The sequence below is a fragment of the Heliconius melpomene genome, chromosome 8 (genome assembly GCF_056956725.1).
Source record: "Heliconius melpomene rosina isolate 202511_hmr_F chromosome 8, ASM5695672v1, whole genome shotgun sequence".
Classification (NCBI taxonomy): Eukaryota; Metazoa; Arthropoda; class Insecta; order Lepidoptera; family Nymphalidae; genus Heliconius; species Heliconius melpomene.
In genome coordinates, this window is record NC_140396.1 from 9,040,569 (window position 1) to 9,064,978 (window position 24,410).

A 24,410-nucleotide genomic window follows, 5' to 3' on the forward strand; every position below is an offset into this window, starting at 1 on the left:
GTACTTGCGTAAGGAGATTAGTAGTAAATAAATTTTGTATTTTTGTTTAAGAAGTAAAATGCTTCTTTTATTAATAGACTGGGATCCGACCGTTGAATCCTGCATAAACGAGTTTTCTTAATTAAACCTATATTAATGAATAATACATGATTAGTAGAACAGATTACACCTGGGTTGCCTGGAAGAATCCTGCCGCAATCACCTTTAATTACATTTTTTCGTAACTCGTTTTTGGAGAAAATTGCACCAATACGTTTTTTATATGAATCGCACATCATTTGAAAGATAATCGCATAAGGAATTGGAAAATTAAGGGTTGCCAGCTCTCAGTCTGCCGCAAGTCTAGGGTTGCCTGGTTTAAACATGTCACTAAATGTTAATAATTTGCACTCATGTGTTTTTTTAATGAATTATATATCAAATTAAAGCTTATTTTTTTCTGAACACTATAAAACAGGGTTGCCTGGAAAATTCCTGCCGCAAACAGGGGTTGCCAGCGTTGTAAATATTTTATTCCGGTTCCGTTTGACTATGAGAATAGACGATGAAATGCGCGGTCTGCCTTATGTTTTAAAGTAAAATATTATATAATAGAAGGTCAATCTTAAAATCAATGTTTATTCTAATTGTTTACCTGTTAAATGATGATTTTAATCATATTAAGTACACGCAGAAAACTATTTAAAGATCATAGGGCAGAAGAAATCATCCTTATTTTTCAAGTAAAATAATGAATCTATAATATTGAGTCTTTGCAAAATCTATTTTCTAAATACTAATATTTATTTATTAATTTAAATTACCATTTTGAAACAATTAAATAAATGTTTACAAATATCGATCTTCTATAAACTAATAATATACATACATATACATCATGTTCCCTTAATATAAAGAAGGGTGACCATTATTGCGGATATTTTTTTTATTAATTATATTGAAAAATACATTTCAATGAACTCTCTCTCTCTCTCTCTCTCTTCGTCCTCTACTTGTTTGATTTGATTTGATTTGATTTTTTCTCACGCAATTTTTAATAATTTGCATAGGAAAGAAATATATATAATAGAATTATAATAAACAAAACTAAGTTAGCAAAATAAATTCGAAGAAAATCCGACAGTAATGCCGACGCCGATTGCCGACGGTTTATAACCAAGAGTCGGCAAATATCAATTAGTTGGCTATTTTTTACTATAGATAAACATTTTGCGGCGCGATACAAAGCAAACCAAATGCAATAAAATTATTTTCGAAGATGTATTGTTTCTAAATGCAATAAAAGTGCAGATGGCCAAATGAGTTGTTTTTGAGCATATTACTTAGTTACTTACCTTTCGTTTTGGAGTAAAGACGTTTTTACTTGACAAAAATGAAGATGTGAAAATGTGATAGAATTTAACAAGGAATCTTTCCAAAAGTGTAAAATTATGTTATTGTTTCGCCAAAAAATGAATTTTAAATACAGTGACATTTTTTTAAATAGTGACACAATGCACGGTTATCATTTACAGTGTTACAAAAAGTTCATTGTTTTAAAACAAAAATATAAAGAAGTATTTTTAATTATTTTCTAATGCAAAACGAAAGTATACTATAATCTTTAATATTATATAGTTTAATAAAATGTGACAATTGTGGCCGTGGGAATTGCCTCAGTTTTGATTACACTAAGTTAGGGACGTGAGTGAGTGATTACGCTTTATTATAATTATAAGAACAATTCTTTCAGACCTAAATGCCTTAAAAACTATCAGGACAAGTTCTTGCTAGCGACATTTTTTTATCTATATTTTTTAATAGTTTTCATTAGTTGAATAGTTTTCATTTACTTTGCAAAAACGTAAATATTCGTACCAAAAAGATGGGCGCCATAGTTCTTTCTACGGATACGGACGGCGTTGTCAAATCAAACAAGCAGAGGGCGAAGAGAGAGAGAGAGATTGTTTATTGAAATGTAATTTTCCATATTTTCTTAATTAATAAAAAAATATCCGCAATAATTGTCACCTCTCATTATATTAAGGAAACATGTTGTAATTAATACCTTATAGTAGATCGATATTTGTAAACATTTACTTAATTAGATAATTTAGTGGTTTTGAAAGGGTTATTTAAATTAATAAATAAATATTAGTATTTAGAAAATAGATTTTGCAAAGACTCAATATTATAGATTCATTATTTTACTTGAAAAATAAGGATGATTTCTTCTGCCCTATGATCTTTAAATAGTTTTCTGCGTGTACTTAATATGATTAAAATCTTCATTTAACAGGTGAACAATTAGAATAAACATTGATTTTAAGATTGACCTTCTATTATATAATATTTTACTTTAAAACATAAGGCAGACCGCGCATTTCATCGTCTATTCTCATAGTCAAACGGAACCGGAATAAAATATTTCAAACGCTGGCAACCCCTGTTTGCGGCAGGAATTTTTCAGGCAACCCTTTTTTATAGTGTTCAGAAAAAAATAAGCTTTAATTTGATATATAATTCATTAAAAAAACACATGAGTGCAAATTATTAACATTTAGTGACATGTTTAAACCAGGCAACCCTAGACTTGCGGCAGACTGAGAGCTGGCAACCCTTAATTTTCCAATTCCTTACGCGATTATCTTTCAAATGATGTGCGATTCATATAAAAAACGTATTGGTGCAATTTTCTCCAAAAACGAGTTACGAAAAAATGTAATTAAAGGTGATTGCGGCAGGATTCTTCCAGGCAACCCAGGTGTAATCTGTTCTACTAATCATGTATTATTCATTAATATAGGTTTAATTAAGAAAACTCGTTTATGCAGGATTCAACGGCCGGATCTCAGGGTATAAGATGCATCTAAATTTGATAGTTGTTAAAATAAACTATTCAATGTGTTCAATGACTTCAAGGACAACTATTAAATGAAATTATTCTTTGTATTAAAATATTTTCTGATCTGTATTTAGTATTAATTTATAAATTTGCTGTCTTCCTCTAGTTTTAATTATTATTTGATTCGTATTTTTTTAATACATTTATTTCTTTAGCTATTTTAAGATTATCAATTAGCCTTGCAAAGGCAGTTATTTTGAATTAATAATAATTTTTAACCGTGATACATTTAAGTATACACAAAATAATAATGATATTGTGAAATCCTTTAGATTTCAAATTTCTTTAAAAAATACAATTTTCCTTAGTTTAGTTTCACGAAAATAAACTATTCGGTGTTTCAGTTATTTTCTAAAGTCACTAAATAACTGCTGGGTTCTTCTTTCTTTGGCTATCTTGTAAGTATTTGGAAATCTTTTGAAATGTATTGTATATAGCTTACATAAATTAATTATAAAAATTACATTATTTTTTCTAGTCTTATAATAGAAAATAAAAGACTTATTTTAAAAATTGTAGTTTTATTTTATAATACTTTGTAAATCTTGATAAAAATATCGCTGTATCCCGCACACAGCAGGGTAAGCAGAATTAAGTTTGAAGTACATATGTAACTTTGTTTTCGTAAGTACACTTGAGCCCCGCCATTTAACCAATATCTCGTATTGGTTATATAAATTGGGGGGAGCGTGGGGAACTGAGTGTCTTAACACAATTTGTGCCAACAATACTATATGCAGGAGGAGGAACCTAAGGAGTGTATAGTGTTACAATGTCTTGTAATTTCCTATTTTGTTTACATCAAAATTATCTTTCTGGGTATATAATAAAAAACAAAACACATAAAAGTAAATCGTTTTATTTATAAAACTTTGTATGATCTCATACAATTTTTTTAAAAGAATTTCGTTCGATTTTCGTTTCGAATTCGATGATTTTATGCAAATAGTATTTAATATCAATATAAAAATATATGAAAATACTTTTCTTTTATTTCTTAATATACTAATTGCGCAAAATCATAATGTCTTTTCTTCATATGATATTGCATATAGGTAACTTTTATTTCCACTCTAACTAAACCCCTACAGCAATACTGCCAAATAACTATATCAACATACACAAGATATCTGTTGAATAAATTAAAGGCAAGTTAACAATTACTTATAAGACAATAGATAAATAACAATAAACGTAATCTCGATTAAGTTTAATGATTGTCCATATACTGTAGATCAGATAGCAGTAACACCGTGTTGGGCAGCGGTCGAGGCTGAGGTGATAATATGGTTAGAGTCTGTCTTTCCATGTCTACTGCAGTCCTGTAAATTAAATTGATTTAGTTAGTATATAGGATAAGTTTATCCCCATTTCGGGTAACCAGAAGGTACCTATTGTTGAGACATTCCATTTTCTTTTCTCTGCTTTTGGACATTGTAGAGTTGTAGGACTACAGAACTCTGGTCTGGTACTGGCCCACTGTGCCACAATTGTGCTAAATTTTAAATGCTTCATAAATATTTTTTAGTTAGAACATATTAAGAAATTTGACCTCTTTTTAGCTTCACGCTACGCTACACCCCGGAACTTGGCAAAACCTAGTGTTAAGATAGTCTATTCCCCTTAAGACACTTCCGTTCCCCACTTTCCACCAAGTTAAATAGCGAGACTCAAAACTCTTTTCGATAAATTTTCTAAAACATTTCTTTGAAACTAATCAATGATATACTTACACACAAACAAAACCAGCCAAGTTGCAATGCAGCACGTGTTCATCACTACCTCCACTAATACCGCCACTAGCACTAACACCGGCACCAGCACTCCCACTAGCACCAGCAGTAGCACTAACACTAGCACCGGTACCATCACTATTTTCGTCCACTGGTGCAAAAGATACTGCTAATAGTCGGTGTGCGAGAGCGGGGGTCGGCCATACGCTTACTAATTTAGTAAGAGCGTCCGCCGCCCTCATGCCTAGCGGCATGCATGAGTCAGGAAGTGAAGGCGCACCCACCTGTGGGAATGGGTTTGAATTTATTACACTGTATTTTATCATATTGATTAGAGACTTACATGAGAAAGTTTCTAATATTATTTTTTTATTATACTTAGGTATATTATAAAGTTTGTAACGCAGTTGTAGTTTGCGTTTTAAAAATATTATAAAATTATCGATTATACTTAAAATATGATTTTAATTTAAATAATCTGTACACATTCGAATTTACATATTATTGTAATAATATTTTGCACAATATTTATAGTGTAAACTAACTTACCTTATATATTTTTAAATCAGAAAATTTGACATCAAATGAATGAGGGTAGTATGGTGTCCGTTTCCCGTAGAAATACTCACGAATGCGCGCGTCTCGGGCCTCAGCACGTTGAGTAGAAGACCTCTCGACAACCTACAAATTAATCATATGATTAAATGAATTCAAATCAGTTTCACGCTGAATCCCGCACACAGTAGGCTAGGCAGAGGGAACCTAATGTTAAGACACTGTTCCCTACTTTCCCCCGAATTATGGAGGCATTGGGTGTTGAGTGGCGGAATTTAACACGGTTCCACCGCTCATCATATGATGATTGGCAAACAAACCTCTTCTATCGATGTAAAAAAAATGTAAGAGTAATAAGAACTTATTTACACTTCAGATTATAATTTCAATATAAATTCGATGAAATATAACAAATAAAATAAATAATTGATAGTTTAGTATTTATAGGTGTAACATACGCTTGCCGTTATCGCGTATAATTTAGGCAAAACTTCATTACTTTTTTTTACATTCACGCTGTATCCTAGGCAGAGTTAACTTGCATATCTATTCTCGCCGAATTCTAGAGGCATTATTACGTGTTGAGTGCTTTATCTCGTTACCAGAGTAAGAAAATGGAAATATAACTTGTCGAAACTTTAAAAAATGTGCACTCACCCCACCACTTTTAGGTAAATACACAACTTTGACAAACTTTGGCATATCCCTTTTGAGCTCATTATATAACCTTTCGTTATCCAATACTAATATCACATCAACCTGAAAATAAAAATTGAGGTAAATAATTATTTTAATTAACCTCAAAAATCACGAAAATAAAAATTTCATTTCACTGTGGAAATACACAAAGAGGCGTTGATGTGTGTCAGTCAACATGCAATGACACTTGTATCCACCTCAGTGGCGTAGCTAGGGTATTTGGTGCCCAGTGCGGCTTAGGGGATTTGATGCCCCTTGCCTGTTGATGAGTTCTAAAAAAAAAACAAAGTGATCGTCGATTTTCATGCTCCTTTTCCTTTTGAAGCCCAGTGCGACCGCACCGCTCACACCCCCCTAGCTACGCCACTGATCCACCTTGTAAAACAGTGAGGGAAGCAGAAACAATATAAAAATAATATATGGCAGTTCAAATATGACTTTTTATCCAAATGTATAATATATATCGTGGAATTTGGTTCCAAGAACCAAATGTATAAAATATCTTTAAACTGAAAGGACTTACACGAAGCATCCCCTGCTTACTTTGCTTCATCTTCACACTGTATCCCGCACACAGCAGGGTAGGCAGAGGGAACTTAGTGTTAAGACACTACGTTCCCTACTTTCTGACAAATTCTGGAGGCGTTGCGTGTTGAATGGCAGAACTCAACGCGGCGCTTTTGCCTCGACACCAGTAAATAAATTTTCACTTCCTTAAGTAGGGATCGAACCCACAACCGTCGCGTTCCCATTACTGTATGTCTGTACCCCTTGTGACGCTGCGCCACGATGGCCTCTGCTTTGCAATTAAAATAAATATAAAAAAACCCACTTACTTCAAATGCTTGAGCAGCGTGCGTTAGTACTTTGTATCCTGCGCCTTTGATCCATCCACATGTGTTTATTATTACTCCTGACGTTGACGCTAAAGGACACACATATGAACATATATATCAACTTCACGCTGCATACAGCAGGGTAGGCAGAGGGAACCTAGTGTTAATACACTCCGTTCCCCACTTTCCGCCGAATTCTGGAGGCATTGTGTGTTGAGTGACGGAAATCAACGCCGCGTTTTACCTTGATACCAGAGCGAAGAAATGGAAATATAAGTTTAAGTTAATATTTCATTACCTAGAATGGGAATCAAACCCGCAACCAGCCGCATTTACATTCACACTTTGTGCCCCTGGTCTACGACTGACTTCAACATATTATATAAGTGTGTGTGTGTATATATATATATATTTTAGTTTAACATGTTCATGGAGAACCTAGGTGTAAAGACACAACTCACGAGGCTTAAGTAAGTCATTAGTCCTCTGCCTACTTTGCTATGTGTGGGCTGAAACAACATGAAGCTAAAAACAAATGTCCTTTTAAGATTGCAATTTTTTACAGTAAGTGATGGGCCCAGGGATTGGCAAAATTTAAATTAAAACATAACAAATTTACCTTTTTTATTATTTTCACATCTCTCAGCAATAACTTCCGCTAGCCTCGACACAATTGTGTTGTACAGTTCAAGATTGTCACCAGGTGACTTGTGACCAAAGTGATACACAAGGGGAGCTTGTTGGCTAAAACCCTCTTCTATGGATGCTGGTCTCTCAACTAATAATGCACCTATAGTAAAAAAATATATTTATAACTTATTTTTATCAAAAAGTTACAAAAAATATAAACTTATGAGCAACCTAGTGTTAAGATACTCCATTTTCCAAACTAAACTATGTATTTACCAATAGTGAATGAAATAAAAACAAAACAGGCCTTAAAATAGTTGTCATTTTTTAATAAATTAAAAATTTTTTTAATAAATTAAAAAACAGTAAACTGTTAGACTATAATAAGCCTGTACAGTGATATATTGTAGGCATGGTTCTTTTTTTTGTTGGAAGAGTCTAGTGTGGGTATCATATTTCATCTTGTTCAAATTGCGAATACAAACAACTAATTACCAATAGTGCCTGGAACGCTGATATGTCCTTGTCCAACATCTAAATCAACAAAAATAGGTCGTCTTCCCATTCTGACTGCATAATTAAGTAGGATTTTAGTTAAAGTAGACTTCCCCACATCTCCTGGCCCCACCACCATTGTGACTGGCCCTCGAGTATTCTCCTGTTCTGCTGCCACTCTTTGCTGTTCTAGAGCTGCATGTACATTTAAGTAAACTACCTAAAATTGGTGTAAAAGCTGTATATGAGCAAACTTTATTTAATTAGTTTTGACAAATTTGAAACCATTGTATGTTGCACTATACAACAATTACTTATCAGAATGGTAGTAAAAATATTTTATACACAAAATTTCCTCGAGACAATTAGTATCCTCGACCGTCGTCATCATCGTTTTAATGTGCCACCATGGTTTCATTAATATTTCATTAATTATTAAGTATAAAGTCAGTGTTACAAACCATAGGTGTCTCTTTAGCAATATAGCTGACTTCCGTACGTCCTCGTAGCTCAACTGTACATCCATGCCATGTGAACACAGCTACTTTAGCTCCAGTATGGAATTCATAAGGTTTTCCTTTGACCAGCTCCGTGCCAAATAGTTCTGCGTATCCGTTCTTAACCTAATCAAAACAAAAATACTTTTTATAGTATATACATTTTTATACGTACGTACTTTTTTAAAAAATAATATAAAACAATATTTAATGTAGATGTTTTTATAAATAGTCGCATTTAAAAAAATCTACCTCCAAGACCACTTTTTCATTTTTAGATTCAACCTCAAAACGGAGCTCCGAGTCAGGTTCTAATTTAAATTCTTGTAATTGAATTTCAGTCATTTTTTCTAATATTTATTTTAAACAGATGTTTTCCTTTAATTCATAAATAATATTTATTTACGATTTACAAACAAATAAAGCAAAAATAAAGTCAACAGCTGGCAAGTCAATCAACTGTTTAAAAACAATACAGATAAAAATAGTAGTTCATTATGATGACAGTTTCCAAGGCGGATAATAAATATACGGTACTGTAAAATACGTTATACGGTATACGATTTTAAATCTCATATTTTAATACAAACAATATATATTGGCAAAATGTTCTTTGCAAAAATTGAGGATAGTTGACAAAAATAAAAATAATTTTAATTATAATTTATTTAGTTTACTAATGATATTTTCTTTTTTTATATACCTTATCTATCATAATACGTTTCAATTATTATATCAGTTAAGCGCTTTTTAAACATTTTAACACCATGAAAATTTAAATATTATTTATAAGCATTAATTAAAATAAATATGTAGGGTGCATTACCAAAACGCCACACAACGATAATAGTTTTAAATTGTTTTGATTCGTTGTTTCATATTTGATGAAAGGAAAGGAACAAATATTTTAATAATTTAGTTATTTTAATGTATAATTCTTTTCTTATTTAATGGATAAATAAAATTATAAGAATGGAAAATTCTTTTTTTGAATATCGTGACGAAACTGGAGATAGTGATTCAGAATCCGAGTTTATCGATAATAGTTTAATAGATGAATCAATAGGTTCCAAGAAAACACCAGGCAAGAAAAATCGGACTGCTTTTATACCAGAGTCTGAGGATTCCCTAACTGAAGGTATCGTTTTTAAAATGCAATTTTCTTAGACTTTAAGTATTAGAGTTAAAAATTTAAATAATTTTTGTATGGCAGATGAAACTGAGGAGGAGGGCACGTTTTCTCGTACACCGAAATCAAGTTCAAGAAGAAGTAGTATTAAAACATCAAATCATATAGTTTCAAGTAGCGATGACGGTAAATAGTGTTTAATATATCAATGTATAGTATGTTGTTAAAACTATGCTTATATTTAAGTTATTAATTTTTTTCAGACCATAGCAAGAATAATCTAATACTGCCCAGTATAAGAATACAATCTGATGCTTTTAATAAAGTTGTGCTTAGTTCATCAGAGGATGAAGGTATTTTTTTTTTATTAAAAACACTAAAATATTTATAAATTATCAATTTTTTATATAAATTTCCAGGTACAGTTTCGCCCGAAATCATACCTCGAAGACGACCCACGAAAGCAACACCTAACTCTTCCAATTCTTTTATTGGAAGTAAAACAAAAAAGCGAATTATGAGGATAGACTCAGATACAGAAAATTCTATAATAATAGAACATGACAAAAACAGAAAAGTAGCCTGTTTGAAAGACACTCCATTAAAGATTGACAATTTAAAGAAAAACCTAAGAGATATGAAGAATATAAGCATGCAAAGTTATGTAAGCATCATAAGCAGTGATGATGATAATAGTCGACCGAATAATGACAAACTTCAGTACAGTGAAGATGATAGTGACAATAATAGTGAAAAAATTGACAAAATTCGTGAAAATAATGATGAAACATATTGTGATGATGAAAATAATGAAAGTGACAATAAAAGAATTAGTACCAGTGATGATGGTGATGAAGACCAGATAGTGATGTCTCGTGCAACACGCATGAGCATCATGGGTATTATACCCAAGGAAAATGAAAGTGACGATTCTGATTATATACAATCTGATGATGTAAGTCTATATAAATGGTTTTTTAGGTAAACAAATTTAAATATTATTATTTGAATTTGTTCAAAATTTAAAATTATTTTTAATAGATTTTTTGTTCCTACCATGAAAAATTCAATAGATAATAAAAAAAAATTCTAAAGGTAAGTTAGTAGTTGTGTTATGTGGATAAACATTTTTATATTGCTAATACCCATTGTCCTAATAGTGAAGCCAAAGTGACAGTAGAATAGTATCTAACTGTAATTGCAGTGGTTTTTGTTCAATCCACACTCCATTCAATTAATTATTTTCACTTTTCATCTATAGTAGACAAGGTGCTGTATTGAGTTCCGCTACTCAACAAACAGTGTTTCTAATTCAGGAAGTGTCTTGATATTTGATTGTATGTGAGACATCATGAAGCTAAAATAATGTTATATTATTATTTCTTCCATTATTTATCTGCTATCTGTGTAAGACAGTCATCAGAAGACTATCATAAAATAGAATATAGAGCAAGAGGCCAACACCTCCAATCATAACATGTGGTTTTAAAATGTGGCTCATGTTTTATTATAAAAATAAATTATTTTTCATGATATATGCATAATATATTATCAGAATATAAATTTTAATAAGAATTTTCAGACATCCCAAACATCAAGGAGTTCTTTAATAAATTTATTGGAACCTCAAGCCGACACAGAAGAAGTACAAATACTCAAAACTCCTGAAAACAAATCTGATGATGGAGAAAGTTCCAGATTATCATGTTCACCCATAGATAGTCCTCTACATGATATAACAAATGAAATTAATAATTCAAATAATGTTTCTAATGTCTCCAGTAAAAGGAGTTCAAATATTAGCTCAACTAAATCAGACATTAATGATAGTAAATCAAGAAGTCTAAACAGTACTAAGGAATTAAAGATGATATATAAAGAAAAAGTGATAGATGACGATTTAACGATTATTGATACAAATCCTGAAATAATAGCGCTGAGTAGTGATGATGAAGATGAGGTAAGATTTTTTGTATTTACTTATTCTTCTTACATATAGGGCCCTAAGATACTTTGAATATTTTCTGACTTTTGATCTGGGATTGTTTTGAATTGGAGGAAATGATTATATTTAAATTGTTTTAATTTTATCCTCTGGTAGAATTATCCGAAAAATGGGTGGTGTGACAAAATTTTATTGGTGGCATTTAATAACGCGATGGTACCAAAAACAATAATTTTTAAAATTTTTGTCTATTTGTCAAATATATGAGTGGGTCGCTAGACAATAAAATATTTTTTTAAAGTGTTATGTATGAAGTAAGGTTGAATTTGTAGCATAGTTATAAAATCTCGAATGGTTGTGGATTCAATTCCTTTTAGGAGAATATTGATGAAAATATTAAATTTTTGAATAAATTAATAATTATTAAAACTTCAATGGAAGACTTCTACAAAAAATGGAATTAGCAAATATTAAATTTTTCAGTCAAATTCAAAATCATAACTAAGTAAACTATAAATTAAATTCACGAAAACAGATAGTATCTTTAATAATTTAAAGTGTATTAATTATAATTTAGGCTAGGCGCAGTGGCACAAGGGTGTAACTGTAAACGCGACAGTTTGTAGGTTCGAATCTCACTCGAGGAAATGAAATATTTAACATTGTCATTTCCTCATTGTGGTAACAAGGCAAAATCCGGCATTTTTACATATGTAATTATATTTAAAGAGAACAATAATCGAGTTTTCTATTCAAAAGTGCCTTCCGAACGAGTAGCAGTTTCTTGTATTACTGATATTACTGATATTACTGACATTTTTACGTTAATTCACAATTTCAATATGTCTTACTATCATGATGACCTCCATTTTTTTTTGTAAATTAATTTAACTTTCGAGGGTACATTAAAAATAACCATCAACAGTCATTCGTCATTACTCATTCTTGTTGTTAATTTACATTTCTTATTAATTTTCGTGATTTAATTAAAAACTAATTACTTATGTTTTTCTCTCGGGTGATAAACTGAAATTTGGAAAAATGCCGAAATCTGTGAGTAGTTTGTTTCATTTCTACTTTTCTTACGAAGTGATGTTCTACATAAATTAATTACTTTAATTTTTTAAGTAAATATATATTTATTTTTGTTATATGATAAAAATCATGATAAGATAAATCACTCGACTTAACAAAGTCTGAACTGTTTTTCTTAGAATCATTGCACTGAATGTGGATAGAATTTATAAGTCTTATAACTATGACATAAAATTAAAGGATTACTAACAATATCACGATCGCGTTAAAATCTTGTATAGGTATATTTATTTTTTTTTCCTTTTATTTAAGAGCTTTGTCGTGACAACGACCATGCCGCCCTGTTTGGTTAACATTCTAATTAATATTAGTCACAATCAATTATTTTTATTCTGAACTATATACAATATTTTTTTTCCTAACACAGAGTTTGGTACTGCTAAAGCACTATTACATGCTCCTATATCATTGTAGAAATCTTTGCAAATTAACCGACGTCTCAGAGGCTCATTCTGGACACATTCCATCGTAACATGCTATACGTCATCTATGGTGTTGCATGTACAACAATTAGGAGAATCAATTTTTTTCATTAGAAATGCGAATTTGTTTGATGGAATGTGTCCCGACCTAAGTCTTAAACACGTCACACAATCTTTTCTATTTAGGCAAACAGAGTCAATCCACGATTTTAATGATGGTTCCGCTTGAATAGTTCTGTACCAAATACCCTTAGTTAGAGATCGTTGGTCGAAATATTCCTTCCAAAACGAGTAACACAAATTCCTAATTAAATAAACACAATCAGAAGATGCCGGTTCGATAGTCATTGGGGCACCATCAGTAATTCCCTCCTTGGCCAGTGTATCAGCAATTTCATTACCCAAAATATGAACGTGTGAAGGGATCCATTGTAAGACTACTTAATGTAGTGGTTTTATATACTGCAATCTAAATTCGAACTCGTGACCATTTCTTAAGACGCAATGGATATATTTCCAGGTGAAAGATGAGAAGAAATCTCCCAACATTAAGAAATCACCAAAGGTCAGAAGCGAAGAGAAAGAGAAAGGCAAGAAAGTGGATAGTGACATAAAGCAGTACTTACTACCGCAAAGCTATCCCAGCCAAGTGGTTTATGTGAAGAAACATGTTAGGGAAAACGAACTTAACAAACTAAATGGACTTAGGGAGGAGTTGAAGAATATTCGGGTAAGAGAAAATGTGTATTACAGACATAGTGCCTTAATGTTGTGGGTTCTATTTTTATTTTATAATAAATATTGTTTTTAAAATGTACATTTTATTAGGAATATTTGTTTTTCCCTAGTATATCCTAGAGAGCATGGATGTGAACACGTTACCCGACGGTGGCATGAAGCTCATCGAACGTCTTACTACACTAGAGGAACAGGCGCGGCGACAAGGGGACAAAGTCGGTAATATGGTAGTGGAACCAGGTTAGAAAGCTTGTATTTTAATATTTAGTAGTATATAAGAGAAAATACCGCTTTGATTTCCGCCGCCCATTTTTGGAAAGTTTAAAAATATATTTTTCAACGTTTTATAAAATCGTATATTACTAAACTTGATAAGTTGGAATTATAGTCCAACAATTAGAAAAGAACCGAAGAGTTTTCGAACAAAAAAAACTAAATCAAAATCGGTTCATCTCTTTGGGAGCTATAATCTTAAACTACGGAGGTTAAACATTTTAAAATTTTTAATGTGATTTGGTTATTAAATTTATTGTTAAATAAATATAATCATAATAAATATAATTTTATATTTACAGATGTACCTACACCTGAAGATATAGCCAAAGATGGTTTCGAGAACAAGGGTCTGTCCTGGGATGATATACAAAAAGCTAATAATGAAGTGCAACCCAGAATGTTTGGAAAGCAAGGTTTTTTTAAAATTATTTTTTGTTTCGGAAAGTATGGTGAATTAAATTTATATAACTAGTTTCTATGTGTATAATGAATAAAATAGATTTAAATATTTTCAAAATATGCAAAAGATATCTTAAATGTATGTCATAAATGAATTAAAACTTCTAATGCAAATTACTACAATATTTGTTATTTAATTTAAATTTTGTTATTTAAAATCATTAACATTTTTATAAAATGAAATAATAATGAACCCACAAAAGTTTAATACCGACAATGTTCACCAAACTTCAAATCATATATTATTATTTTTTAATGACAACTCACATATTAAATTAATTAAAATAATTAAAAATTTTACTAACAACCAACAATATTACCATCACAGCAATGGCGACACACATGGCGGAGAGATCCCTAATACAAGAGCGTCTCCGTTCTCTATACGAGTCGTTGGCCTCGCGTCCAGCGGAGGCCGACGAGGGGGCGGGGCCCCAAACACAAGGCAGGGGTCCCCCAGGGCTCCGCACCCAGCTCATGCCACATCAGCTGTACGCATTGACCTGGTTGAAATGGAGAGAGACTCAAAAACCAGCTGGTGGAGTATTGGGTATGTGGTTTTATTACATTTATAAAGTGTTGTTTGATACTTGGGAAAGTTTTTTTTTACAAAATGTGTAAAATTTTTAACATAATAGAATTTGATCATACATTTCTTGCAGATGGTCTAAGCTCTCTGATGAGGAAGCTATATATTCCATAGTATAAATTTCCATGAAGTTGATTTGATTTTTTGATTTATTTGGAAATTACACACTACAGACATGTGGTCTGTATCTTTTTTCAACTTTCTCTATTAATAGATACTTCAGCTATAAATATTTCTTCTTGTTTATCTATTAAAATTATATTATTAAATAATATTTATATACTCGTACATACTAATTATAATATTTAAAAGTATTAGTCCACACTTAGGAAAGAAAAATACTTTTTATTTAAAATACTTCGATGATGATCTGGATCAGAACGTATAACGGCTTAGCGGTCAGAGCCCTTGGACTTTTTCAAAGAAGCGCGGGTTCAAATCCCGCTACGTTAAATATACGTTGATAGGTTTTCTAAAAAGTACTAATTATAATGTTGTTACAGCTGATGATATGGGTTTGGGCAAGACCATCACAATGATAGCACTGGTCATCAGTGACAAGGAGACCATCGACAATGATCAAAATGATGATAATTACACGGAGAAAAAGACGAGATGTGAGTGTTTTATTATTATTTTTTCCTCTTTTTTAAGCCTCACGCTTATCCACATGTTACAAGGTAGACAAAGGTAACTCTCCGTTCGCCTATTTAATTTATAAATAATATAATTTATAAATAACTTTTTAAAAAGAAAAACACATAAATAATACGCTTTTTTTGCATAATAGTGGTCCGCGGCGGCACGTTAGTGGTGTGCCCGGCGTCACTCATGCAGCAGTGGGCGGGTGAAGTGAAGAAACACTGTGCGTCTCACGCCCTCTCCGTCGTCCTCCACCACGGCGCCTCACGAGCCACACAGCCACAGAGACTGGCTATCAACGACCTGGTGTTGACTACCTACAACATACTGCAGAGGGAGTCGGAGAAGGTATGTACACACAGACACACACACAAACACTTCGCGCCATCTCCGACGCACACAACCGTCGAAGAACGCGATTCATTTACGGTTAATTAGGTATTTTTTACTTTAGGAAATGTGTAATTATGTTATCCCCTCAGGGCGGGGCGCTGACCCGCGTGAACTGGCGCCGCGTGATCCTAGACGAGGCACACGCAGTGCGCAACCACAAGTCAGCCACGTCGGCCGCTGTGTGCGCACTCCTGGGCAGGAGGCGTTGGGCCCTCACCGGGACCCCGTTACATAATAAAGATCTGGATCTGTTCGCTCTGTTGAAGTTCTTGAAGTGCACACCCTTTGATGATCTCAAGGTAAGCAGTAGTTCCTCTCAAAGATTTGAGACTCAAGACATATTTTTTAGCGTTTATTCGATATTGTGTTGGCGTGAAAATTTTTTTTTAGCTTCATGCTTTACACCGCTCATAGCAGGGTAGGCAGAGGAAACCTAGTGGTAAGATGCATCGTTCTCCACTTTCTGCAGAAGTTTTGAGATATTGCGAGTGTTGGAACTCAACTCTGAGCTTTGTACCAGGTACCAGGGCGAAGAAATGAAATTATAATTAAAATCAGTTTCTCGCCTTATCTCGTACACAACACGGTAGGCAGAGGGAACCTAATGTTAAGACACTCCGTTTTCAACTTTCTGCCAAATTATGGAGGCATTGCGTGTTGAGGGGCGGAATGCAACGCCACGCTTTTGCCTCGACAACAGACCGACGAAATGGAAATGTAAATTTAAAGATATATTTCATTTCCTCGAGTAGGGATAGAACTCACAACTAGTTGCGTTTACAATCACACTTTGTGCCCATGCGTTACGTCTGGCCTCAAATATAATAAAATATAGTAATAAATCAAAATGAAAATATAACGTAAGACACTAACATAATCAATAAACAGATGTGGCAGAAGTGGATCGACAACAAAAGCCTGGGTGGGCAGGAGCGTCTCTCTATCATCATGAGATGCCTCATGCTGCGAAGAACGAAAGCTCAATTGCAGCTGAAAGGTCAGCTGCAGTGTCTGCCGGAACGCTCCTTGCATCAAATAGATGTTACCCTGGAGAAGGAAGAAATGAATGTTTATCAGAAAGTAATTTCTTGGATATTATAAACACTAGAGTAACACTAGACACTCAAACGCGGCTTCGCTCTCTATGACAAGTAAACTTATGAGTTCATTTTTATAGTGTAACCAAACGATTTTTTAAGAAATATATATTTTTTAATAATAAGTATGTCCTTGCTATATATACCTATAACACTACGTATACAAATTTTCATGATGATCGGTTGAGTAGTTTGGACGTGAAATAAACAAAAACAATGCTTGTGCACTAAAACTTAGCCTGTGTTATTGTAATGTTTACATTACAGTAAAATTTCAGAATCCATTTAGTTCTATTAGTTATAGCGTAAAAGTAGGACAAGTAACCATTTACCTTTGATATTTATATCAATTAGACTCTTATTCAGATATTGAATCACAGTATCTGTTTGCTGTGTGGTAAAGACCATGACTGTCTCGGTCCATGAGCTGCCTGCCAATGCTTTTATCTCATATACGCAACGCTTGGATGGTCGGCTTCTTCTCTTACTTTATTCCTGTGCTTCTCTTCTTACTTTGTTCCTATGATGCCTAGAGATTATTGTTTTACTCCACTTTTCTGTTCCTCTGACTAGGTGACAAATCCATCTTAGATTCCTGACCATTGTTATAATAATTTAAGTTTTTATTGTTGATGTTCTTAATCTATCACATATTTTTGCACCGTTTCGCACCATATCGGATTTTGTCATTATCTCCTTCAGACTTAGGTTTAGGATTAGTGGGACTAACGACTTTTCATAAATAGCCCTTGCAAGTTTTGGTTAAAGGCTGTCTTTCAACGAGGATTTTTTTTTAAGGTCGTCTGCGAATCTTTGATGTAAAAATTTTTCTTCATTTATGATTATTCCCTTATAGCCTAAATACTTCTTTGAACAGGGATGTAAATAGTTTGAGAGATGTTGGGTCTGCCTGAAATACACTTCTTTCTAACTTAATTTTTTCTCCTTTTTCTAACTTGATCTCCTATCTCCTTTTTTTCACTGCGCTGTTCTTGTAGTTACTTTTGAATATCTTATTATATTTTGTTTCAATTCCTTAACTTTTAAGTGTTCGCCAGAAACTCTCATGAGTACTACATAAAGTACTACAACTTTCGAAAAATGAAGAAAACAGCAACATAAGGACATTTGTAACAAAAACAAGATTATAATTATTACTAAAATAAGATAATATGTATTGTATTTTATGCTTAAAATCAATGTATTCCAGGTGCTAGTGTTCTCCAAGACGCTTTTCGCCCAGTTCCTGCACCAGCGGGCGGAGAAGCACTCCGACCTCCAAACTCCACTCTCCGCAGGGAAAGATTCGGAGTATGCTAAAATGCATAAGAAAATGATTGCTCTACAAGGTAATGTGAATAGATGGAAGTCTTTAATCGTGTAAATATTGTATAAAAGATTTTTAGAAACCCCTACATTTGAAACACTTTGATATAGTCTTGTCCTGATCATGCACTGCTAAAATGTGTAAAGATCATGAAAATTATTTTTTTTATTATAAATATGTATATATTTTTAATATCCGAGACATTGCGTGAGGAATGGTGGAACTTAATGAGCCACTTTGCCTTCATACTAGGGTGAGGAAATGAAATATAATTTCCCCAAATGGGAATCGCGTTTGCAATCACACGCTTGTGCACGCTTTGCATCCACCATGACCTTAAGTTTGTTCCTTAAAAAATATATTGTTAAATAAATAGCCAATTTATAACAAGTTATTTACTTACAGGAGCTAAACCAGTAAAATCCCACGAGATCCTAGTGCTGCTATTGCGTCTTCGTCAGGTCTGCTGCCACTGCGGCCTCATCGCCGCCATGCTGGACGACGACGAGGACCATCAGGTGCAGGAGGACGCCGGGTCTCAGGACCTTCTGGCCGAGCTGAACAAACTCAGCCTGGAGGATGGTAGGCGGAAGGTAGGTTATCTGAATATAGTTACACTGTCATGCTATATCTCGTGTATAGCGGGGTAGGTAGAGGGAATTTGGGAACCTAGTGTGTAGGCACTAAGCTCTCGATTCCTACTTCATGGAATCAAAGCCACAACCTATCGCGCAGTGTAGCCAGTGAGTGACTGTAAAGTGTGACTTGTGCGCCTTCAGCTCGACTGGGTTCAATTTAAATATTAACTCCATAAATTCCACAGGGTAAAAACAATGAAGCAGAAGAAGAAGAAGAAGAAGTAGGACATACAGAAGGCACTACCGCCGCTGAAGCTATCAGATCAGTGCTGTCTCCAAATAACCCTGTATTTAGTTTGGAAAACCGTTCCTCCAAAATAAAAGCTGTTATAGATTGTTTGAATGAAAATGTAATATCACATAAAGGTTGGTGAAGATTTCTTATTATATTGTGTTAGAATTTGTAATAATGTTTAAATTTAAATAGTTTTATAATGAACCTTGAGTCCATCTTACATGTTTTTTACTACTTACAATACAACACTTAGTATAACCACCAGGTGTGAAAGCCGTCGTGGTGTCCCAGTGGACGTCAGTGCTGTCGCTGGTGGAACGCCAGCTGGCCGCAGCACGGGTACGCACCGTAACGCTGTCAGGAGCTGTGCCGGTCACAGCACGCGCCAAGCTGGTAGATCAGCTGAACGACCCCAACTCAGATGTCAGGGTAAGTGGTGATACACTACTCACACAGTGTAATTAGGCCTCGAAGAAAAGCTAGAGTTATAGTGACACTGTCGCACACCATACCATCAATATTGTTACTTAGACAATGGTATGATATAGGAGAAAGATTTGAATATTTTTTATATCTAGATGTGAAAGAAATGCTATTAGGCATTGTGATTGTCACCACAAGAAGTAAAATTATCGACTTTCTGAATGATCCCGATCTCGGATGTCAGGGTAAGTCACGAGTAGTGACTTACTTACTAAAAATACGTGATTAATCCCGTTAAATAGTTTCATTTAAAATGTGTAATAATCTTGAAAAGATAGAACAAAGAACTTAGTAAATGTACTTAGGTTTTGAAGAAGTGATAGTGTCACAGTGATGATGTTGCATGGTGTGTTTGCCAATACTGTTACTTAGACAAGAGCTTGAGGGCAGGATAAAGATTTGACTATTTTGTATATCTGTATGTAAAAGAAGTGCTTATCACAACAAGAAGTAATTAACCAACTAAATTATTCCAACCTTGATATCAGGGTTAGTGGTGATTGAAAGTTATATTTATCCAGTACATGTAGACTAGATGAAAAACCAGTGTTAGTTGTGGTAGGGGTGCGTAACATGTAGTGGAAAGCAATGGTGGTATTTTATAGCTGCATTAATGACTCCAAGTCTGATGTCTGTTTCTCTTCAGTTAATAAACAATAAGTATATGTCCCCCGCCAGGTGATGCTGTTGTCGCTGTGCGCGGGCGGCGTAGGGCTGAACCTGTGCGGCGCGAGCCACCTGCTGTTGCTGGACCCGCACTGGAACCCGCAGCTGGAAGAGCAGGCACAGGACCGCGTGTACCGCGTGGGGCAGGCCCGCCCTGTGCATATTTATAGGTGGCTTATTTATTTATATATTATTGTTATACAGGCGTCCCTCGTATAACACGGTACTTGTACAACACGGTTTCGATATTACACGGTCCAAGAATTGCGACTAATATAACACGGTTTCGATACTACACGATGCAAGAAATGATATTAGTATAACACGATTTTGAAAAATATGCATTTTAAATTTGAACTTTTTTTTCGTTCAATAAGCTGTTTCTACTTGTTTTATACTTTGTAATTATTATTATTAGTCTTTGAATATATTTTATTGTTGTATTTTTTAATTATTGTATTTCATCATAAAATAGAATTTAATTTATTTTTCTTAATAAAAACTTCAAGGTAACTTCCTTTTTCATTTATGTAGTATTTGGAACGAAATTTCAGCTATCATAAAATTTAACACCTTAAGATTTGGTTTCGATATAACACGGTACGCATTGCCTTTATTTGTATGATTTCAAAGTCTCGTATAACACGGTTTCGATATAACACGAGACAAGGTCTCGATACTACACGGTGTACAGTATGGTATACCTGGTTTCGTATAACACGGTTTCGATATAGCACGGTACGAATTAACCGTGTTATACGAGGGATGCCTGTACTACATTTCTGTATCCTGTACATGGCAGGGTAGGCAGAGGGAACCTGGGAAGATAATGCTAAGACACTCCGTTCCTATTAATAAACTTCCGGCGAATTTCGGAAGTATTGTATGTTGAGCGGCGGAACTCAACGCCTTGTGTTTTTTTTTAATTTAAATATTTAGTTTATAACTGTTTTTCGTGTTATAGTTTTTTTTCTCTTTGTTTTACATGTAATGTAAAAAATATATTTTGTCGCGTTTCATAACCAATATTTGAACACAAAAAAAAACAAAATATATCTAAATCTGTTTTAGGAAAATCCAAAATAATATTTTTAAAAATGTCTACAAAGTGATTTGAATGAACCAAAATAATTCATTCATAAAACAAACTTCAATAATGAGTGACGTCTTTGTAGCGCGCGCCAGATTTTTTACATTTCCGCTGTTTAGATTTTTAGTTTCTTTTTTTTTTTGTTTTTTCGAGACATGCCAAGTTTTGGTATTCAATTTTTATATGTCGATATAATATAAAGGAAAATCTTCTGCTTGAAACAATTTCTTTAATGATTTTTCTAGAACCATCTTTTGTGAAGTTTTTAATATTTTTTTTCTACAAGTCGGCTATACAAAGTTTAATGCGTTTAAATTAGATTCTTTCACGTACAAACTCTAAGTGTTACAAAAGTGTTAATATTACGAAAAATCTAATACTAAATTTTCTCATTTTTTTTATTTGTATAAAAATATTAGGCCTCTTGAACTACTTACACCAATACAACCCGCTAAATTATTTTTTGTTTTGTCGTTATGATCATTTTTATATCATTCGAAAGTGTAAAAACCTTTTAATAATTTATTTATACTTATAATTTTGTAAAAACAAAAAAATACCAAAAAATATCATTTAGTAGAATCTCACATACGTCATCGGTGAATGATTCTATACTACAATCATTGAGTAATGAGAGCTTCTCGCGATGTCTCCACACTGTGCAGTATTTCCGGAATTTGGCCATTGACTTAACTGGCACACCGACCCGACTTTGTTTGCCAATTCCTCAAATTTGAAACATATTTTAAAGTTTATTTTGAATTAATTTAGGTTATTTTATTTTATTTGTAACTTGTCTTTTTGTCTGCCAAGACAAACTTACAAGTTAATTATACAAATATAATTAAAAATTTTAGAGTCTTTAGTTTGTGAGTTGTCATCGTGTTATATTAACATGGCATTGGCATTACAACCCGACTATATCTACCAAAATTCTTTGTTAATGGCATTATTTAGTAAACAATATTTAATATATTAAAATTTGTGAAAATGAGGCCTTGGATCTCAAAAGTGTGGAGTAAAGATTTAACTCCTTGTTTTCTGGGAACCTGGACACCTAGTGTTCCTGTTAAGATACTCTGTTTCCCCACTTTCTACCGAATTTTTGTCATTGCTTCTTAAATTTCGTAATTTAACGTCGCGCTTTTCCTTGTTATCAAAGCGAAGAAATGAAAATATTAATAAATAATCATTCATTTCACCGAATGGGAATTGAACTCTCAACCGTCGCGCTGACAGTCACACGCCCCTGCACCACGTCGCCGTCTATAATATAGCATATTTGTTAAAACATACAAACAAAAAAATCACACTTTTATATACAGATTATTAGAATATACTATATTTCAATACCCTTGAAGTAAATGATAGTTTAGTTTCAGTTACTAATCGATCACTAGCAGGGTGCTATTTACGTCATTTATTTTTAGAGCACCCATAATAGATTGCGAGAGAATGTTACTTTGATGATTGTATTTTAAAGAAACCTATATCCTCGTCAGGACGACCAGCTTAACTATTGTGACTAGGGAACTCGCAAGTGCGGGACACAGCAAGAAGCTGATTGATTTAGTTTTTTTTTCTGATTAATACATATTTAAATGATTCCTTAATTCCTTAACAGGTTTATGTGTGTGGACACAGTGGAACAGTCCATCAGACAGCTACAGAAGGCAAAACTGGCGTTAGCAGAGAGTGTGCTCACTGGAGCTAGACCAACCAACGGCTCTAAACTTACTATTGAGGACCTTAAAGTACTATTCAACATGGGCCCGCAGGCTGCAGCGTGAAATATATGCTTAAAAACTATATTTTTATGAGATTTTAATGAAAATAAAAGAATTTCAAATTATTCGTTGTATAAAAGTAATAGCAGGCCCTAATTTTGTTTCGTCTACGCTTTAGATTTTTATAATATGGACTGAAAATATTTATGTCTGTAGCGTGTTACATTTACGCAAAAACTAATAAATAACTTTCGTTTAATGTCTTCGCGAGTCATGGCTTCCGGGAATTGAGTACATATAATTTTTTATGACTTAATTTTGAACAATGTGTGTACAGCGATATAATAATATTTTTACAGAAATGATTTAAGTTTATGAATAAATACTTGTTTTTATATTGTGAGTTTTTTATTTATTTGTTAAATATGTTTAAATATATGTAAAAGATTATGAAAAAGCTCAAGCTAAGTTACTTAAATTCTTATAATATCGGTATGCATGTCACTTCACACATGATTCAAAATATTCTCTATTTAATTACTACTACAAGAACTTAGATCGACAAGTTAGATAGAAATGTCAGTAGTGTCAGTCCTATCGATGACCTACCTCTATCGACTTCAATATACACCTACATATATATCTTTTAAGTATGTATCTACTATACAATTCTATGTAAGCAGTCATTGACATTAATCTATTTTTGTTGTTAGTTTCGGGAAATTATTCGCCTCATTCATATCGTGGATTCAAATCCAGAACGTTGAACTTATCATTTTGTTTTATTTAAAAGTCAAAAGAACACCGATGTGGCATAGTTGGTGTTGGTGCCCTCTGTTCGCCGCGTTTTTGAAATCAAATGAAAGTATAGTAAGTGAAAGGAATCGCATAAAATTTTCATTAAAATATAGCTTCATACATTTTCCTGCGTAACAGGGTGGGGTACCCTTTGTACCTAATGTTAAGACATCCGTAGCGAAGATAAATCTCAATTTTTGGAATTTAAAGCCGCCCTTTAATAAATCCAGAACTTGAAGGAAAATAATTTTTATAATTATAATCATTCTCACGAGTCGAGATCGAACCTATAATTATAATAATTACAGTTAGACGCTGCTCCATTGCGCTAC

General features: G+C 33.2%; 2 protein-coding genes across 4 annotated transcripts; one reads left to right on the forward strand and one right to left on the reverse strand.

Moving 5' to 3' along the window:
• Positions 1 to 3,727: 3,727 nt before the first annotated feature.
• cbc (protein CLP1 homolog) lies at positions 3,728 to 8,810 on the reverse strand. The gene is made up of 9 exons (XM_085189031.1): positions 8,582 to 8,810; positions 8,294 to 8,455; positions 7,833 to 8,052; positions 7,327 to 7,497; positions 6,708 to 6,796; positions 5,830 to 5,931; positions 5,167 to 5,298; positions 4,618 to 4,901; positions 3,728 to 4,206 (listed from the first exon to the last, which is right to left on the reverse strand). Exons 1-9 carry the CDS (start codon positions 8,672 to 8,674, stop codon positions 4,095 to 4,097), a joined length of 1,365 nt encoding a protein of 454 aa, XP_085045157.1. The 5' UTR covers positions 8,675 to 8,810; the 3' UTR covers positions 3,728 to 4,094.
• Positions 8,811 to 9,125: 315 nt separating this feature from the next.
• lds (transcription termination factor lodestar) lies at positions 9,126 to 23,677 on the forward strand. 3 transcript variants are annotated; one of them, XM_085189068.1, is made up of 19 exons: positions 9,126 to 9,467; positions 9,543 to 9,644; positions 9,722 to 9,811; positions 9,878 to 10,413; positions 11,032 to 11,418; positions 13,441 to 13,650; positions 13,769 to 13,898; positions 14,234 to 14,347; positions 14,722 to 14,943; positions 15,486 to 15,599; positions 15,773 to 15,972; positions 16,107 to 16,316; positions 16,906 to 17,097; positions 18,325 to 18,463; positions 18,847 to 19,034; positions 19,265 to 19,445; positions 19,580 to 19,743; positions 20,476 to 20,633; positions 23,178 to 23,677. In XM_085189068.1, exons 1-19 carry the CDS (start codon positions 9,302 to 9,304, stop codon positions 23,341 to 23,343), a joined length of 3,669 nt encoding a protein of 1,222 aa, XP_085045194.1. In that variant the 5' UTR covers positions 9,126 to 9,301; the 3' UTR covers positions 23,344 to 23,677. The 3 variants fall into 3 exon arrangements, with proteins under 3 accessions (XP_085045194.1, XP_085045196.1, XP_085045195.1); XM_085189069.1 differs by having other exon boundaries at positions 9,128 to 9,467; positions 11,041 to 11,418; XM_085189070.1 differs by lacking the exon at positions 9,722 to 9,811.
• The last annotated feature ends 733 nt before the right edge of the window (positions 23,678 to 24,410 follow it).

What these genes read in the sequence shown, in the direction of transcription:
- cbc (XM_085189031.1), bottom strand. Translation starts at nt 8,674, where the DNA reads ATGACTGAAATTCAATTACAAGAATTTAAATTAGAACCTGACTCGGAG. An exon ending in TTGCTAAAGAGACACCTATG is followed by an intron (nt 8,053 to 8,293) that starts GTTTGTAACACT and finishes CACCAATTTTAG; the next exon opens with GTAGTTTACTTAAATGTACA. An exon ending in ATGTGAAAATAATAAAAAAG is followed by an intron (nt 6,797 to 7,326) that starts GTAAATTTGTTA and finishes TGTGTCCTTTAG; the next exon opens with CGTCAACGTCAGGAGTAATA.
- lds (XM_085189068.1), top strand. Translation starts at nt 9,302, where the DNA reads ATGGAAAATTCTTTTTTTGAATATCGTGACGAAACTGGAGATAGTGAT. An exon ending in TGAGGATTCCCTAACTGAAG is followed by an intron (nt 9,468 to 9,542) that starts GTATCGTTTTTA and finishes TTTGTATGGCAG; the next exon opens with ATGAAACTGAGGAGGAGGGC. An exon ending in AGTTTCAAGTAGCGATGACG is followed by an intron (nt 9,645 to 9,721) that starts GTAAATAGTGTT and finishes AATTTTTTTCAG; the next exon opens with ACCATAGCAAGAATAATCTA.